We start from the raw sequence: 18,106 nt of genomic DNA, 5'->3' as shown, positions 1-18,106 counted from the left end.
CAAAGCCTTGGGGCTGTGCTTCATCCCGTGAGTGTTGTGGAATCCCGAAATTGTTCAGGCTGCAAAAGCCCTCGGAGAACATCGAGTCCAAACATTCCCTGGCACAGGCCACCACTGTCCAATGTCCCCAAGTGCCACATCCACAGGGCTTCAAATCCCTCCAGGTTCAAACTTCACCTCTGCCCTGGGCAGCTTTTCCAGGAAAACATTTTTCATAACATCCAGTGTGTTCCCTTCTCCCCCAGCAACTCCGGCAGCAGGAAGCAGCTGCAGCAGAGGCAGAGGAGAAGGAAGAGATGGAGATTGGAGAGGGTAAGGTGGGAGTGAGAGAGGGAACAGGCAGGGATAGGTGGGACCAGGATTCCTCTTGGTGCTTGGACATCCCTTTGGGAATCTGCTGCAGGTCTCCAGCCAAACCAGGCACTCCAGTGTTATGTTTTCCCAAAAAAGGGTCGATTTTTGTGGGTGTTTTCCCCTGCATGTTGAACTCTTTGTCTGCTGTCCTAATGTGGGCAGTGAAGACAAATACACAATTTAGGGCAAGTTCTCTTACCCAATTTATCAGTTTCTATAATTTTATATATTATTTTTCACTTATTATCATTTTATAAACTTAAGACATGAATGATGCCCTAAACATGTTTTTCTCTGAAGGAAGTCAGGTCTGCAGGTCAGGTGGGGTTCTGACCTTGCCTAAATTTGGGGGAGGCTAATTTTGTCCCAAAATTTATACTGGCCAAGAATCTTGGGACTAGTTAGTCAAGGGTAACTTTGTCCATATGGCCATGGCCCCGTCAGGGCTGGGAGGGGGATCCCTGAGGAATTCCAGTCTTGCTCTCCAAATGTCCCAATGTCCCCATGACAGGGTTGTTGTGCCCAGGTGAGGCAAAATCCTTCAGCTGAGTAAAATTCTGGTTTCTTTTGGAAGGTTAATCTTTATATCCCAGGGAGAATGAGATCTCATCTTGCTGAGCTTGGAGACAACTCTGAGCAGGTTCTTCTGGGCTTGCATTGGTGTCCCCCGTGGTTTTCTGTCTATCTCTTTAGAATGATCCATTTCCCTTGGCTCTCCCAGTCCTTCCCCCTTCCCTCATTTTTCCATCTCCCCCATCCCTGGATAGTGTCCAGCCCTCATGAAAACTGGAAGAGGCACCAAGGGACAGGGACTGCAAAGGAGGGAGGAGTTTCCTTTGAATCCACCTTTCCCAGCAGTCTCTCCCAGCTCTCTGTTGTTCCTCCAAATGAGACTCTGGTGATCTGTGGTTGCAGCTGGTCCTGGGCTATCCGAGGGCAGCAGCATCAAGCACTGTCCCCTCTGCATTCCCAGGCTGGGGTTCCACTCCCCAGGCTCCATAAAGCAGGAGAAATCTTTGCTAGGAGGAAGAAAAGGAGCTGCTGTGGGCAGGACCAGGTTTTCTCACTGATGTCAAAGTGCTCTGTCCATGTTTTGTAGTGCTCCAAGTGATCCCTGCTCAGGCCAGCACTGGAATTCCCTGCACAGAGATCTCCAGGCTCCTGGAGACGCTGTGATCCAGAGCTGAGCAAAGACAGGACAGGGCTGGGATGGGACTTGCAGGCAGTGGCAGCTGGCAGCTTTCATGCTCCTCTTCTTTGAAGGACCATGTCCAAGCCCTGCCACTCTCCTTCACCTCTCCTCATCCTGATTTCCATTCCCTCCCTCCTTTCCATCTCCTCCCTCCAATCCCCTCCACTTGGCCTCAGAGTGATGCCAAACCTTCTCCCACTAAAGGCTCCAAGGCTCAGGCAAAGAACAAGGACAAGGACAAGTCCAAGGCACCCAAAGATGACAAGAAAAAGAAGCAGCAGCCTGGCCCTGAGCTCCCTGAGAAGAAGACCAAGCAGAAGATCGATGAACTCAAGGTACCAGGGGGTGCTTCCATGGAAGTAGGGATGATGTGCCTTGGGATATCTCTCCTGGGGATATATCCTGGGACAAGGCATCCCAGCCTCTCTCCATAGCTGGAAGAAGTCTGAGGTCATGAGAAAAGGGATTATCCTGGGATAGGCTCATCCCTGGAGGTGTCCCAGCTCCAAGGGAGAGTTTTCCAGCCTGAATATGGTTGGCCCAGCCAGGATTCAGGACAGGGGTGGGTTCTGGTTCAGTGATCCCAAGGATTTCTCAGGATTCATGTTGTCTGTGGTTCTGGGGTAGACCTGGATCTTGCACAGAGTGGGATCAATGGCCCCACCCATTGTTCCAAGATTCCCTTTTTCCAACCCAGTAATGCTGGAGATCCTTCTCCTTCCTAGAAGAACTAGGCACTGGGAGCTGAGGTGTCCATGTTCACAAAATTCCAGAATCCCTGGGATTGGAAAAGCCCTTCCAGCCCATCCAGTCCAAGCTGTGCCTGATCCCCTCCCCCAGAGCCCTGAGTGCCACATCCAGCCCTTCCTTGGACACCTCCAGGGATGGGCACTCCAAACTTTCCTGGGCAGCCCCTGCCAAGGCCTGAGCACCCTTTCCATGGAGAAATTATTCCCAATATCCAATTTGAACCTCCCTGGCACAGCTTGAGGCCATTTCCCCTTGTCCCATCCCTCGTTCCTTGTGAGCTGATTGAGAACTCACCACATCTTTTGCTCACCTTTGTTTTTATCCTGAATTCCCTCCTTTTAACTTGCTGCCACCTCAGGTCTACAACAAAGAGCTGGAAGCAGAGTTTGACAACTTTGAGGACTGGCTGCACACCTTCAACCTGCTCCGGGGGAAGATTGGGGACAACGACGACAATGCCACGGAGGAGGAGCGGATAGTGGGGAGGTTCAAGGTGAGTGGTGGCAATGCAGCCTCATCATCTGCAGGTCATGAGGTTGATCCTCACACGGGGCACCACTGTGTTGCAGTTTATCTTCTTTTTGCCTGGGTCGGGATTAACTGCACGAGATGGTATTTCTTGTTCAGGCTCAGATGTTTATTACTTTTTATCTCTATTGCAGTCTCACAAAACGTGAGTTCTACAGCATTTCAAGCTAACAAACAAAAAATGGAGCCGTATCTCTCTCCCTTCAAGGCCTATTAAGGATTATCTGTCCAATTAAGAAATGACACTTAAATTATTTTTATTTTTAACCCAATAACCAACCACCTGTGGCCCGCAATGTGGACTTTTCTGTCCAATCATACAATACCACCTAGACCCATGAAGAAGAAGGTGAAGAAGGACAAAACCTCCACCCTAAAACCTCCATCTTGCTTTCATATATTGCTATATTCTAAAACCTTAAACTCTAAATTTTCCACCATGTGATATTACACACTTCTATTCGAACTACACACCCATAATCCCAGTTCTGTTTTTCAATTCTGGAAGCAGGTCAAATGCAGTGCTCTCCTGGGGGTCAGTGCCTGTCAGCACAGAAAGTCTAAAATTCTCAGTGGCCAGGGTTCCAACAGTTGGGAATGCTGGCTGGGACTTTGGGGAGGGTGTTTTGGGATGGGTTTGCTTCCCCAGAGGCCCTGGGCAGCCTCAGTCGGGCCGTGCCTTCCCTCTCACCAGGGCTCCATGTGCGTCTACAAAGTGCCGCTCCCCGATGACATCACCAAGGAGGCGGGATATGACCCCACCTTCGGGATGTTCCAGGGCATCCCCAGCAACGACCCCATCAATGTGCTGGTCCGGGTCTACATCGTGAGGGTGAGTACGACGGGAATTTGGGGTGTGACAGGCGGGACCTGGCACTGCTTCCCACCTGGAGCTGGTCCCAGTACCACAGCCATGGTGGGATTCTGCTCCGGTGCATCCAGACCCAGGGTGCAGCTTGGGGACTGAAGCAGTAATGAGTTTTTCATGGGTCTGTGTCTTCAAAGACACAGGAGCAATTGTTGGTTGCTGTAAAGTTGGTTTTTTTGCGTGAATGCATCAGTCTTGAAGGCAAAGAGTTCAGAATATTAAAATCCATGCTAAAGCTTTCTGGCATAGAGTCCCCAGCAGAAGCATCAGCTCCATGGCATTTCTTGTCCTTCTTGTCCTTCTTGTCCTTCTTGTCCTTCTTCTCCTCCTTCTCCTCCTTCTTCTCCTTCTCCTATTTCTTCTCCTAAGTGTGCTGTCTGACCCCAATACAGGGTGCTTTTATTCATAAATCATTCAGTGAACTAAAACCCACAAATTTAAAACATTCTTTCCACACCCATTAGAATCTTAATTTTAAAGTATGAAAGTAGAGTCAGTTCTTACACATATTTTACACATATTTCTGTCTATTCACGTAAATGGTTCTATCTGTTCTACCTAGAAATGCAAAAAATGTTCTGCTGTGTTTTCATGATGTCTGGGGTTAAGTTACTGAACTTTAACCTAGGCATTAGGGCTACTGAACTTTAAACTAGACTTTAGGGCTTTTTACTCTCTTAAGGCACTTAAAATATATTCCTACTTACTTAAGACTTACACTTCTACTTAATGTCTGTGTGGTTTAATATATTCTAATTTCTCTAAAGCCTTTAATTCAATCCCTGCATTCTTTTCTCTGTATGAGGGACTCAGAGAGGTTTCTATTTTATACACTTCAACAAAGCAGCTCCTTGGTCATGGAATGGTTTGGGTTAGAAAGGGACCTTAAAGCCCTTCCCGCTCCACCCCCTGCTGTGGGCAGGGACACTTCCCACTATCCCAAGTTGTTCAGGGATATCCCAGGATATCCAGCTCCTGAACAGTGTCTCCAGGGCTGCATGGAATGGGATCTGACAGGATTGAGGAGATCCCTCTGAAGGACACGGCACCTCCTTGAACACGCATTCCGTGATCAGAGACGTGATCCGTGCACAGTTTTCCTTTATATATGGAATGTGATCTGGCAAAAGTCACTTCCTGACCCCTGGCTGGTCATCCCTGTTTTTCATCACAAGGGATCACCAAGTATTAGTGGCACATCTTCTTTTTTCTCCTGCCTTCTGTCAGAATCAAAATTGAAGGACAAGACACGGAATTTTCGTGTTCAGACTCAGTTGTTTATTTTTTTTTTGTCTATAGTACAGTGAGTTCTACAGCACTTCTAGCCAACAAGCTAAAAGCAAGAAAATGTCGGTAAATCTTGATAGTTACAAGGTCTTTTAAAGCCCAACTATCCAATTAAAAACTAGCATCTATATTTTTGTACTTTTGACTGAATAAAGTACACCTCTGACCCGCAGTGCAGTATTTTCCATCCAACCAAAAACTACTACCTAAAGCCAAGGGGAAAAAAAAAAAGAGCCACCACCCAAGAACGTCCATCTTGTCCCATACCTATTACTATATTATAAAACCCCAAATTCCAAACCCTTCACCATGTGAAATTGCACACTTCTATTCAACTACACACCAGTGATTCTAACTCCATCACTCAATTTTGGAAGCCTTCTCCAAGGCCTCAAGTCAAAAGCAGTGTTATTTTAAGAGTCAGTGTCAAAAAGCACAAAAAGTTCAAAACTCCCAGGCTTCAAGGTTCCAGCAATCCCCCCATCCCCAAGTGTGGGGTTTTGCAGCCAGGCTCTTGGGAGGGATCTCCATCCTGCTGGAAGCACCTGGGCTGCCCTGTGCCACCACCTTGTCCCAGTGTTTTACAAATGGAACCTACTTTGGCTCTGTTTCCCACCAGCCTGGCTGTCCATCTCCGTTCCCACTGGGATATGGAGTCTCCCATCCATCACCAGGCTGGAATAGCAGACACCAGGTTGGTCAACCCCAAAACCAGCCAGGACTAGGTGGATGTGTTCTCACGTGAGCAGCTGCTGCTGTGCCACGCTTGGAGGTGGAGCTGGAGAGTTTGGGGGTCCTCACCCATGTCATGATCTGCTCAACTCGAGCGGGAGTGGTGATGGTTCGTTCGACCCCAGGGTGCAAAATACAAACAGCAAGTGACTCAAGTTCTACTCAGCAGCAAGCGGCAATGCAGTTTATTGCATGAAAACAATTCAATTTTGTGATAGAAAAGAGAGAGAGAAAAAGAGGTAAAGGAAACTAAGTAAAAGGAGAGGGAGAGAAAGGATGGGGGATATAGCTACCAATAGACGGGACGTCCCTTGAGTCATCCGATGATAGACGTGTCTTCTATCTGTTACGGAGAAAGAGATCTCGGAGTATCTTGAAGAAAGTAACTTTTTATAGTCCTTTTCCAAAGCGAGTGGCCTCTGGCCAAAAGGTGGGGAGGTTTATGGACTATTGTATGTGGAGATCGTCGCTCCAAGAAACAGGTGCTGGAACAGGGCGCTATAACCAGCACCCTGCTCGAGAGCAGCGTGCCATGGCAGCACCAGGCACACCTACAAACAGTCCCTTGGCAAGCATCCACCTTGGTCAGGCCAGAACTCAGGTCCAGAGTGAGTGGTGGGGTCCAGGGTCTCAGTCTCTGATGATGGTCGTGAGGCAGATCAGAGAAACTTTGGACCAACCCTTACAACCCCTTACTCTGGGGAGAATCTAGCATGGAGAGGACACAAGGGGAAGGGGATTGATTTCTTGGCATCTTGGCCGGGTTCTTGCTGGGAGAGTTTCCTTAGAGTCTATTTATTGCCTCTGACGAGATTCCAAAGGTCACTGTGGTGACATCTCAGGACAAAGCCAGTTTCAACCTCTCTCTAAACTAGGACACGGATTCACACAAGGCAGGGATATCCCCAGTTTAATCCAAGACACCACTTCATCCTCATTTCAATCCAAGACACTCTGTTTAGGGACTGAAGTGGCTGGGTGTTCTCAGGGTTGGAAAATGGGCCCATCCCTGAATCCTTGGCTGCTGTGGACAGCACTGACCAATCCCATCTGTCCCCTCCAGGCCACGGACCTCCACCCAGCTGACATCAACGGGAAAGCCGACCCCTACATCGCCATCAAGCTGGGCAAGACGGACATCAAGGACAAGGAGAACTACATCTCCAAGCAGCTGAACCCCGTCTTTGGGAAGTGAGTCTGTGCCTGGAGCTGCTGAGCTGAGCTTGCCAGCCCTCAGACCTGCAACTGAGGTGTCCCAGTCCTTAAATGATGGGATTTATCCCACAGCCTGGATGTCCTTCCAGGATGTCCTTCTTTTCCAGCATGTGGTCACTTTAGTACTGGATGTTTAGGAGATGAACCTGAAATTCATCTCATCAAGATGAAACACCCCCTTAGGAACCATTAGACCTATATTTGAGTGAGAATAGGTAACAAACTCATTTTCAGGGCTGTTGGGACATCCAGGTCAAGGATTTGACCCTCCTGTCGAGGGCTGGCAGAGCTGTTGGTTGAGTTAAACCCCACCTCAGCCATCCTGCAGTGATGGACACAAATGGAAAAACCATCCATAGATTGAGCAGACACACCTTCCCCAGGGGTCTGTCCTGAGTGGCAGCCAGACCCTGCAGCAGCTTCTCTCTGCTTGCCCCAACCCCAGATCCTTTGACATCGAGGCCACCTTCCCCATGGAGTCCATGCTGACCGTGGCTGTGTACGACTGGGACTTGGTGGGCACCGACGACCTCATCGGGGAGACCAAGATCGACCTGGAGAATCGCTTCTACAGCAAGCACCGGGCGACCTGCGGGGTGTCCCAGACCTACTCCATGTACGGGGAAAGCTTTCCCTGCCCCACTTCCCACCTGGAGCCTCCTCTGCGTCACCTCCCACCCGCAGCTCCCACAGGAATCTGCCCCCTTCACTGCCTGCTGATCCTGGAATGATTTGTTTTGGGAAAAAGCCTCAATCCCACCAAGGGCAGGGATAAATGGAGTAGTCTGTGCTATCCCTGGTTTTGTGGCAAGCATTAGGGAGCAGCGGAATGGGTTGTCAGGAACCCAGGGCAGGAGGGAGGAACTGGTGGGACTGGTGGGACTGGAAAGAGGGGTGAGGCCAGGGCTGAAATATGAGCAGAGCAAACAGGGTGGTGCTGAGCATCAGGAATCAAGTGGGATTCACTGGGAATTCCAGGTCTGAGCCAAAGTTGGGTGGAAGGTTTTTGTGGATCAAGTCTGCTCTGAAGTTTCACCTTTGCTGCCTCAAATCCTTTCCCTGGGAATTCTGGGTGCTGTGTGGTGCACTGGGGCTTTTTCTGGCAAAAGTGGGAAAAAAATTTCTTGTTCCTCCCAACCTTTTTTGGCTGATCTTGCCCTCCTGTTCCCAGCCATGGGTACAACACCTGGCGTGACCCCATGAAGCCTTCCCAAATCCTGTCCAAGCTGTGCAAAGAGGGAAAAGTGGATGGGCCACACTTTGGGCCAGGGGGAAGAGTGAAAGTTGCCAACAGAGTCTTCACCGGCCCCACAGAGATCGAGGATGAAAATGGTATGGTGCTGTGGGATCATCCCATGGGATGGAGGCTCTGGAGGGGAGCAGGGGTCTGGGGGGGTCTCCTCATCATCCAGGTTTGGAATCTCAGAGTAGTTTGAATCATGGAGTAGCTTGAAATTGGCCTTTGAAGGTTGTCGAGTCCAACCCCCCCAGGGAGATGTCCCATACCCAGCCCTGCAGTGGCCATCCCAGTATGGGGCTGGTTACAGACCCCTACACACCCTCCAGACCAGCAAGCTCCCCTTGGAATCATTCCAGGACATCTATGGACAGCCAAAGATGCCTCTGGAAATGCGCTTCTAACAGTGCATGTCCAAAGAGCCATGGAGGCACCTCACAGCTTTTCCAGCTTTTAGGAAATTTCCCAACGTTTAGGAAATTGTTATCCATGGGAATGCATTCCCAAACAATGGGAGATGAGGGTTTGTGCCCCATCACACTCACATGTGTCCGAGAAAGAGTGGGACAGGCCAAGAGAGGTGAAGGAGAGAAGGAAAACAGGGACAGCAGACATGGGACTGGTTCAGACAGGGAAAACTGAGTGGGGATCCAAACCTTCTACAGGGACTGGAGAGAGATAAGAAGAGTTAGGGAGAGCCAGCTGAGGGACAAAGTGTTCCCGAGGGATGCAGAGGATGAGGCAGTTCTGCACCTTGGAGCACTGGTGGAGACCCTGGGTGCTTTGCTGTCCCTGTGTCCCAGTTTTCCAAGCTCTCCTTTGTCCTCCAGGCCAGAAGAAGCCGACGGACGAGCACCTGGCGCTGGCGGTGCTGCGGCACTGGGAGGACATCCCGCGGGCCGGCTGCCACCTGGTCCCCGAGCACGTGGAGACACGGCCACTGCTCAACCCTGACAAGCCAGGCATCGAGCAGGTCTCACGTTCCAACGGGGATGGGGGCAGCCCAAGGGGGCCAAGCAGCCCTAACCTGCCTCGGGGTGGGCAGGTCACCCCGGGATGCCAGCAGAGAAAAGCTCCACCCGCATCCATTTCACATCCCACAGTCCCGCATGATTCTCCACATCTGGGCACCTGGGGGCAAAATTCCCAACGGATTCCCAAGCAGAAGGGACTGGGAATGCTCCAGGCTGCTGCACAGTGCTGGGAATTCCCTGGGGACCCCGAACTTCCTGGAGTCCTGAGGAGGACTCTGAGTCTGTTTTGGGGGGGACATCACAGCCTTGTGGAGTAAAGTGGGGAGAGCAGGAACACAGCTGGGCTCTGGTTGTTTTGCAGACCCAGTTTTGGTCTGAAATCTCCCAAAATCCAAGCCTGGGCTGCTCTGTTGCGCCTTTGGCAAGCTCCTTGCAGAGGTTGGGAGCAGAGGAGGGAAAGCTCCCCTTGGTGCTTGGCTCACCCTGGTGAGGCTGATCCGAGCTCATGTGGAGATCATGGAATCATGGAATGGTTTAGGCTGGAGGGGGCTTAAAACCCATTTAGTTTCACCCCCTTCATGAGACTCGTCTGCAGGGGTGGAGAAGGATTCATGGCATGGGAAAAGCGTGTCCCCCTCCACATCTGGCATGGCCGGAGTGGCGGCTGTGGGAAGAGGGGGACACGGGTGGGGAGGGGACAGGAGTGACAAGGGGAGCTGACTGTGCCTCTGCCACCCCACAGGGCCGCCTGGAGATGTGGGTGGACATGTTCCCCATGGATATGCCAGCGCCTGGCCCTGCCATCGATATTTCTCCCAGGAAACCAAAGAAGTAAGGAACAGCCCAGCCAACCAATCCTAGGGAAAACAGGAGGTTTGGGATGAAGCTCGGCTTCTCCTGTCTTCTGCTGCTTCTCCATGGCCAGCCCAGCCCTTTGCTTGAGTTCCTCAGCCACACTGGCATTCCCAGAGATCCCAACACTGCTCCAGAGCAGCTCCTGAGGGTGGTATCCCACATCTTCCACCCTCTGCACCTCCCGATCTTTCCTGCCTGTGTGAACTGGGAAATTTCGTCGTTCCCAGGCCTTGGTGCAGGACCAGGGCAAAGCAGAGTGCCCAGCCCTGATCCCCTCCTGGGCAGGGGCAGGGTTATCCCAGTTTGGATGGGGTTTTTCCAGGAGGTGATGGATAGCAGGATGGGTGGTGGAGACTGCTGGATGGGACAGCCGATCATTCCAAGCAGGAAAGAGCAGGCACAGACAGTGTGTGGAGCAGGAAAAAGACATTTCTTCCCTCAGTATCCCTTCTAGTCCTTTCTCACCTTGCTGGACTTGGTCCTTGGGCTCATTTCCCTACCCCCAGGGCTGGGATACAGGGGTGGCGCTGGGAATCCTAATGGGAGCCTCTTGTGCATCCCAGGCAGCTGATGCGTTGGGACGAGAGAACATCCCTGGATCCCAGCTGGGAGAGGCAGGAGGGGATGGAAAAGGTGAAGGAATCCCACGGATGGGCTCAGCCAGGGCACTTCCAGAGGGGGATCCCAAAGGAGGGGAGTTAAGGAAGCTGTAAATCCGCTTCTCTTACCTGTAGACTCCCTGGCACTTCCAGTGAGGTGCTGTGAGCCTCCCTCCAGCCTCTCCTCGCTGCAGGAGCTGGGATTCTGTTCTTCCTCCAGCCACTCCCACTGTGGGAGCCACTTCCTCTGTCACCAAAATTCCCAGCCAAGCAGAAGTGATGGGAAGTTGCCCAGACTGCTGCACAGTGCTGGGAATTCCCTGGAGATCCCAAACCTCCTGGAGCGCTGAGGAGGACTCTGAGCTTGTTCTGGGGGAGATCACAGCCCTGTTGAGTAAAGTGGGGAGAGCAGGAACACAGCTGGGCTCTGGTTGTTTTGCAGACCCAGTTTTGGTCAGAAATCTCCCAAAATCCAAGCCTGGGCTGCCCCATTGAGCCTTTGGCAAGCTCCTTGGAGAGGTTGGGAGCAGAGGAGGGAAAGCTCCCCTGGTGCTTGGCTCACCCTGGTGAGGCTGATCTGAGCTCACATGGAAATCGTGGAATGGTTTGGACTAGAAGAGACCTTAAAGCTCATCCAGTGTCACACTTGCCATGGGTAGGGACACCTCCCACTGTCCCAGGTTGCTCCAAGCCCCAGTGTCCAGCCTGGCTTTGGGCACTGCCAGGGATCCAGGGGCAGCCACAGCTGCTCTGAGAATTCCAGCCCAGCCCCTCCCCACCCTCCCAGCCTGGAATTCCTTCTCAATATCTCATCTATCCCTGCCCTCTGGCAGTGGGAAGCCACTCCTTGTGTCCTGTCCCTCCATCCCTTGTCCCCAGTCCCTCTCCAGCTCTCCTGGAGCCCCTTTAGGCCCTGGAAGAAGCTCTGGAGTCTCCCTGGATCCTTCCCTTCTCCACATGAACATTCCCAGCTCTCCCAGCCTGTCCCCACAGGAAGATCCCTGTAATCATCTCCATGTCTGAGATCCTTTCCTGCTCTTGCCCTCCTGATCTCTGGGACAGATCCCTGTGAGCAGTTCCCTGTTCCTGGCAGCACCACCCCATCCCCTCCTATCCCATTCCCTGTTCCTGTGCCTCACCTCCCTTTCCCTCCTCGGGCAGGTACGAGCTCAGGGTGATCGTGTGGAACACCGACGAGGTCATCCTGGAGGACGACGACTACTTCACTGGCGAGAAATCCAGCGACATTTTTGTCAGGGGGTAGGTACGGCCTGGAATTCCATCGGTGCTTCGTCTTTTAGGAAGGAGGTTGGGATGCTTGAGTACATCCAGAGGAGGGCAACAAGGCTGGTGAGGGGCTTGGAACACAAATGAGGCCCCACGTTGGGCGCCAACTGCCGTAATTCCCTCCTCTATCCAGTCCTGCCTCTGGCTAGCTCCAGGTCAGAGATGGAGGAAATTCAGCATGGACAAAAGACCAAAGGAGGCTCTCTGTCCTGGGAGAATGTCTTTATTCCCGAAGCATGTCCAGGGAAAAAGAGAGGGAAACAAAGGAATGGAGGGGAATTTCAAACCTTGGGTGAGGGGAGGAAACTGAGCTGCAGCCAATGAGATTGTGGCAGAGGAGGGGCTAAGGAAGGGCTGAACCATCTTTACAAGCCCCAGGGGAGTACAGTACAAACCATTTTGAGTACGATATGAACCGTAACTTAGTACAATACAACACACAAACCCTGTGAGGAACAGCTGAGGGAGCTGGGGTTGCTCAGCCTGGAGAAAAGGAGACTCAGAGGTGACCTTATTACTCTCTGCAGCTCCCTGAAAGGTGGTTGTGGTCAGTTGGGTTGGTCTCTTCTCCAGGCAGCAACGGCAGAACCAGAGGACACAGCCTTAAGGGAGATTTAGGCTGGATATTAGAAAAAGGTTTTTTATGGAAAGAATAATAAAGTATTGAAGTATTTTGCCTGGGGACGTGGTGGAGTCGCCATCCCTGGGTGTGTTTAAAAAAAGACTGGATGTGCCACTTGGTGCCATGGTTTAGTTGAGGTGTTGGGGAGTGGGTTGGACTTGATGATCTTGGAGGTCTCTTCCAACCCAATGATTCTGTGATTCTGTGAATTCTGTAATCACTCGTACTTATAGTTCCCTAACTTTCACACAAAATTTCCACTCGGATCCCCTTGCCCCTGCTCCCGTAGCAACACAATATTTTTGGTTATCAAGTCCCTGTTACATCCTCTTGCGCCAGTGATGTCCTCACTACATCTCCTCTCATCAGAGAAGTCAGAGTGACCGGATGTGGTTTCTTCATCTTCATGTTTGTTCTTGCCTTGAATTTCTCTCTCCCACTGATGTCTGGAGAGGCTCCCTGGAAGAGAGGCTGGACAGTGTTAAAGGAATAAAGCAGGGATTTATTAAAAGGCCTTTAAAGGATTCACCTTGGGCAGTACTAGAATCTGGCCAAGGCTGCACCCAAGATGTACTCCGAGTCATGAGTTTTCATATTTTATAAGTTTTGGTCCATTTCTAAATTGGGTTAATTGTCCAATTCCAGCTCCAGGTTCTTCAGTCCCATCCTCCCAGATTCTCTCCTCAATTCGCTGCTGTTTGCACTTTTTAGGCCTGAAGCTGCAGCGCTGTCCTTGGTTCTGGAGCTGGAAAAGGATTGTTTTGTGTGACTGAGCTGTGAGGAGAACTTGTAACACTTTATATGAAGTTCAGAGTCACACAGTAAGGCACTACAGAATCTGGAAAATATGAAAGCTAAAACTTAAGACATCACAGGGGCAGCCACAGCTTCTTTGGGCAACCTGTGCCAGGGCTCCCTACCCTCACAGGGAACAACTCTTTCCCAATATCCCACCCAAATCTCCTGTTTTCCAGTGGGAAGCCATTCCCATTGTCCTGTATCTCTAGCCCTTGCCAAAAGCCCCTCTCCAGGTCTGTTCTGATCCCTTTTCCAGAAGCTCTTTCTCCTGAAGTTCTCTGCTCCTCCTTGGATCCTCCTGCCCCTTGGATTTGCTGCTGCAGTGTTTGTCTCCAGACCCTTGTTGATAACGTTTGGGTCCTTCCAGTCCTGGAGACACCAGGGTGGTCCTGTCCCCTCTTCTGCCCCATGTAAACCTGTGCCCCTCCTCTCACCTCCCCGGGCACTGCAGGTGGCTGAAGGGGCAGCAGGAAGATAAGCAGGACACGGATGTCCATTACCACTCCCTCACTGGTGAGGGCAACTTCAACTGGCGCTACATCTTCCCCTTTGACTACCTGATGGCCGAGGAGAAGATTGTCATCTCCAAGAAGGAGTCCATGTTTTCCTGGGATGAGACAGAGTACAAGATCCCAGCCCGTCTCACCCTGCAGGTCTGGGATGCCGACCACTTCTCAGCCGATGATTTCCTGGGTATGTGGAGGGTCCAGAGCATCCTACAAACACCTCAGGCTGCTGCCAGATGGGAACAGGAGGGATGAAAGGGCAGGAAGGGTCTGCAGAGGGTTCTGGATGGGCTGGATCCATGGGGCAAGGCCAAGTGCCAGGTCCTGAACTGGTGTCACACCAACCCCACAGAGTGCTCCAGGTTAGGAAAGAGGGGCTGGGAAAGGCCCTGGGGGTGCTGTGCCAGTGGCCAGGTGGGCAAGAGGCCGGTGGCCCCTGGGCTGTGCCAGCTCTGGGGTGGCAGCAGAGCCAGGACAGTGTCTGTCCCCTGTGCTGGCACTGCTGGGACACCTCCAGTGCTGGGGGCAGCTCTGGGCCCCTCCTGACAGGAGAGCCCTGGAGGGGCTGCAGCGAGTCCAGGGAAGGGAACGGAGCTGGGGAAGGGGCTGGAGCCCCAGGAGAGACTGAGGGAGCTGGGAAAGGGGCTCAGCCTGGAGAAAAGGAGCCTCAGGGGGACCTTGTGGCTCTGCAACAACTCCCTGCCAGGAGGGGACAGCCAGGGGGGGTCGGGCTTTGCTGCCAGGGAACAGGGACAGGACAAGGGGAAATGGGCTCAGGCTGGGTCAGGGCAGGCTCAGGTTGGACAGCAGCAGCAATTTCTCCATGGAAAGGGTGCTCAGGCCTTGGCAGGGGCTGCCCAGGGAGCTTTGCAGTGCCCATCCCTGGGGGTGTCCAGGGAAGGGCTGGATGTGGCACTCAGGGCTCTGGGCTGGGGATCAGGCACAGTTTGGACTCCATGGTCTGGGAGGGCTTTTCCAACGTTCATGTTTCCATGATTCTGAAATGCATTTTCCCCGTTGCTCTTGTAGCCAAGATACCCCATTTTCCTTCCCAGAGCTGTCTCAAACTTCTTCCCAGGGCAGGAGATGCTGGTCAAGCCCATCTCCAGCCAAGGGGTTGAACGTCTTGCCCAACCCCTGTTCTCCCCTTTGTCCTGCCAGGGGCCATCGAGCTGGATCTGAACCGCTTCCCCCGGGGAGCCAAGACGTCCAAGCAGTGCAGCCTGGAGATGGTGACCAACGAGGCTGAGCTGCCCATGATCTCCATCTTCAAGCAGAAGCGGGTCAAGGGCTGGTGGCCGTTCGTGGCCAGAGACGAGAACGATGAGCTGGAGATCACTGTAAGGATGGGGGAAAGGGAGGGTTTGTCTCCTGGGGACTCTTTGAGGACACTCTGCATCCCCCACACGGCTTTGTTCCCTCGGGACCCTTCTGGCCTGGGGGAGTGGAGGTGGGAGCACATCCCAGCCCTCAGCACAGCTCTCTGCTCCCTGCAGGGCAAAGTCGAGGCTGAGCTGCACCTTCTGACAGCGGAGGAAGCGGAGAAATCCCCCGCTGGGCTGGCTCGAAATGAGCCTGATCCCCTGGAGAAACCCAAGTGAGTAAGAGAAGCCTCCATGCAGCAGGGACCTGGGGTTAGGGGCTTCTACTCCCATCTGGAGTGCTGCATCCAGCTCTGAGCCCCAAAACAGGAAACACATGGACTGGTTGGAAAGTGGCCAGAAGAGACTGTGGAGATGTTCCAAGTCTGGAGGCAGGCTGGGAGAGCTGGGGGTGCTCACATGGAGAGGAGAAGGATCCAGGGAGATCTCAGAGCCCCTTGCAGGGCTTAAGGGGGCTCCAGAAGAGTTGCAGAGGGACTAGGGGCAAGGCATAGAGGAAAAGGACATAGGGAATGCCTCCCACTGCCAGAGGGCAGGGCTGGGTGGGATCCTGGGCAGGAATTGTTCCCTGGCAGGGTGGGCAGGGCTGGCACAGGGTGACAGAGCAGCTGTGGCTGCCCCTGGATCCCTGGCAGTGCCAAGGCCAGGCTGGACACTGGGGCTGGAGCAATGGGACAGTGGGAGGTGTCCTTGACATGGAAGAGGTTGGAACAAAATGAACTTTAAGGTCCATGAATCCCTTCTACACAGTCATGGATTAACAACGGGTGTTTGGTTCCCCACAGCCGCCCAGACACGTCGTTCATCTGGTTCCTGAACCCGCTCAAGTCCATCAAATACCTCATCTGCACCCGCTACAAGTGGCTCATCATCAAGATTGTGCTGGCCCTGCTGCTCCTCATCATGGTGGCCCTGTTCCTCTACAGCATGCCGGGATACATGGTCAAGAAGCTGCTGGGAGCATGAAGTGCAGGAGCCTCTCCCGTGTCACCAGCCCCCTGCACAACCTTCTCAGCTCCATGTCCTTCTCCTCCCCATGACCTCTGGGCAGCCCTGGGGCATCTCCTCTCTGCTGCTGCTGGGTCTCCTCTTTGCATTCCTTCTCTGTGGGTCCTATTCTGGCTTTAGTCCCAGGGAAATGGGGTAGGAGCAGGGCACAGATCCCCAGACTCTGCATCCCACACCAGGGGCTGGGAGAGGTGCCCAGCTGGCTCCTGTGGGAGCCTCCAAGGCCTCTGCCCACTGGGGTCGTGGCTGGCGCCTTCCTGGTAATCAGGCAAAGGAGAGGGGAGTGGGGGATACATCACTGGAGCTGTGGGAGTGCTCCTGAAAGGCTGCTCAGAGAGATGTTCAGAATCCAGGACAGAGCAGGGAGGTGGGATGGAGCAGCTGGGGACGTGCCAGCCCCACCAGAGTGAGGGCACAGAGCATCCCCCGTGCCCATCCCCGCTGCCAGCACCATCCCTGCTCCACTCAGAGCTCACATTCCCTGGCACAGGGATCTGTCCCACCTCAGGAATGCTGGCAGAGAGCCCTGGGGTGGGCCAGGGGCAGACCCTGCCCTCTCCTCCCATGGCTCTGGACGTGTCCCACAGCTCGAACGTCTTCCCAAGATCACCCACCCAGAGGTGGCTGTGGCTGCACATCCCCGGGGCTCACAGCTCCTGTGGCACAGCGTGAGCTCCCAGTGTCCTTCTGGATTCTTGTGTATTTTGTTTGGCTTGGTAATTCCTGTGGCTGGAGTCCTTCTGGCCTTGTGTCCTCAGGAAGGGCTCTTTCCTCGGCTCTCTGTGATAACCAGCTGCTGCAGAGCCGCCTTTCTCAGCTCCCGGTATGCAAAGGCCCCCACTGAAGAACTGAGGACATATCAGAGATGTTTTAATGAGGATATTATTCTTCCAATCAGTCAATAAAAGCCAGCTTTCACGTCTGGGTTCTTGTCGTTATGGGTGTCGTGGTTTGACTCTGGCAAAATGCCAGGCATCTATTAAAGGTGTTCCTTCAGGAAAAAAAACTTAACAAAGGGTTCATGAGCTGAGGACTTGGAGAAAAACACTCTAAGGACAAAACAGGTTCAAATTTAAAGGTAGAAAGCAAATTTATTAACATAGTCAAGGGAGGATAACGAGAAACAATAGAAGCTTTTAAATCACTCTTTTTCCCCCCCTCAGCCCCTCCCTCTTTCCTGTGAACGTCTAATGCACAGACTCAGATCAGTGGGGATACTGACACATTTATTGTGAGAAACAAACTGGTTCTGTACAATTCTCAAAGGCACAGTATTTCCTTACAAGGTATTTCTTCACTGAGTAACCTATGACACATTGCCACGTCAGCAATACTTTAATGTCCTTATAAATGGGTGAGCACGTGCTGTTCATTGTCTTCAGGCTCTGGCAGGCTCTTCTCTCTGATGCCTTGAGAGGCTCCCATAAAAATAAATCCGATAAAGTAGGAATTTATTAAAAGGCCTTTAAAGGATTCACCTTGGGCAGTACAAGAGCCTGGCCAGGGCTACACCCAAGATGGACCCCGAGCCATGAGTTTTCACACTTTTATAAGTTTTGGTCCATTTCCATGTTGGGGTTAACTGTCCAATTCCAGCTCCATGTTCTGCAGTCTCATCCTCCCAGATTCCTCTCCTCAATCCGCTGTTGTTTGGGTTATTTTTTTTTTTTTTTACCCAAGGCATCACCTGCAGGGCATCTGCCACATCGCATTTCTTCCCCTCAAGGCCAGGGTGCAACAAGCTGATCTGTGATGCCGTGATATTCTGCGGGCACATCCCACCACCTGTAGCCCAATTTCATCTTCTCTCTCTCTGCACTTTCCCACTGACTGCACAAGGAGACAGGGCATCACGGGATATGGTCAGTTCATTACTTGAGATCTTGTTCAGTTCACTCAGGGTGAGGAGGTT

General features: G+C 52.4%; 1 protein-coding gene across 1 annotated transcript in view; it reads left to right on the top strand.

The window, feature by feature from the left end:
* OTOF (otoferlin) overlaps positions 1–17,116 on the top strand; it is a 68,738-nt gene extending 51,622 nt beyond the window's left edge. Inside the window, exons 29-42 of the mRNA XM_056486552.1 lie at positions 246–312; positions 1,751–1,881; positions 2,655–2,789; positions 3,519–3,656; positions 6,775–6,902; positions 7,372–7,542; positions 8,098–8,258; positions 8,994–9,136; positions 9,880–9,968; positions 11,753–11,851; positions 13,750–13,991; positions 14,966–15,144; positions 15,301–15,401; positions 15,972–17,116. Of these exons, the coding sequence (XP_056342527.1) occupies positions 246–312; positions 1,751–1,881; positions 2,655–2,789; positions 3,519–3,656; positions 6,775–6,902; positions 7,372–7,542; positions 8,098–8,258; positions 8,994–9,136; positions 9,880–9,968; positions 11,753–11,851; positions 13,750–13,991; positions 14,966–15,144; positions 15,301–15,401; positions 15,972–16,152 (1,965 nt within the window). The 3' untranslated portion in view covers positions 16,153–17,116. The remainder of the gene's footprint in view (positions 1–245; positions 313–1,750; positions 1,882–2,654; positions 2,790–3,518; positions 3,657–6,774; positions 6,903–7,371; positions 7,543–8,097; positions 8,259–8,993; positions 9,137–9,879; positions 9,969–11,752; positions 11,852–13,749; positions 13,992–14,965; positions 15,145–15,300; positions 15,402–15,971) is intronic.
* The last annotated feature ends 990 nt before the right edge of the window (positions 17,117–18,106 follow it).

Source organism: Oenanthe melanoleuca, chromosome 3 (genome assembly GCF_029582105.1).
Source record: "Oenanthe melanoleuca isolate GR-GAL-2019-014 chromosome 3, OMel1.0, whole genome shotgun sequence".
NCBI lineage: Eukaryota > Metazoa > Chordata > Aves > Passeriformes > Muscicapidae > Oenanthe > Oenanthe melanoleuca.
The sequence above is the reverse complement of the archived record's forward strand: the minus strand, read 5'-3'. Positions and strand labels throughout refer to the sequence as shown.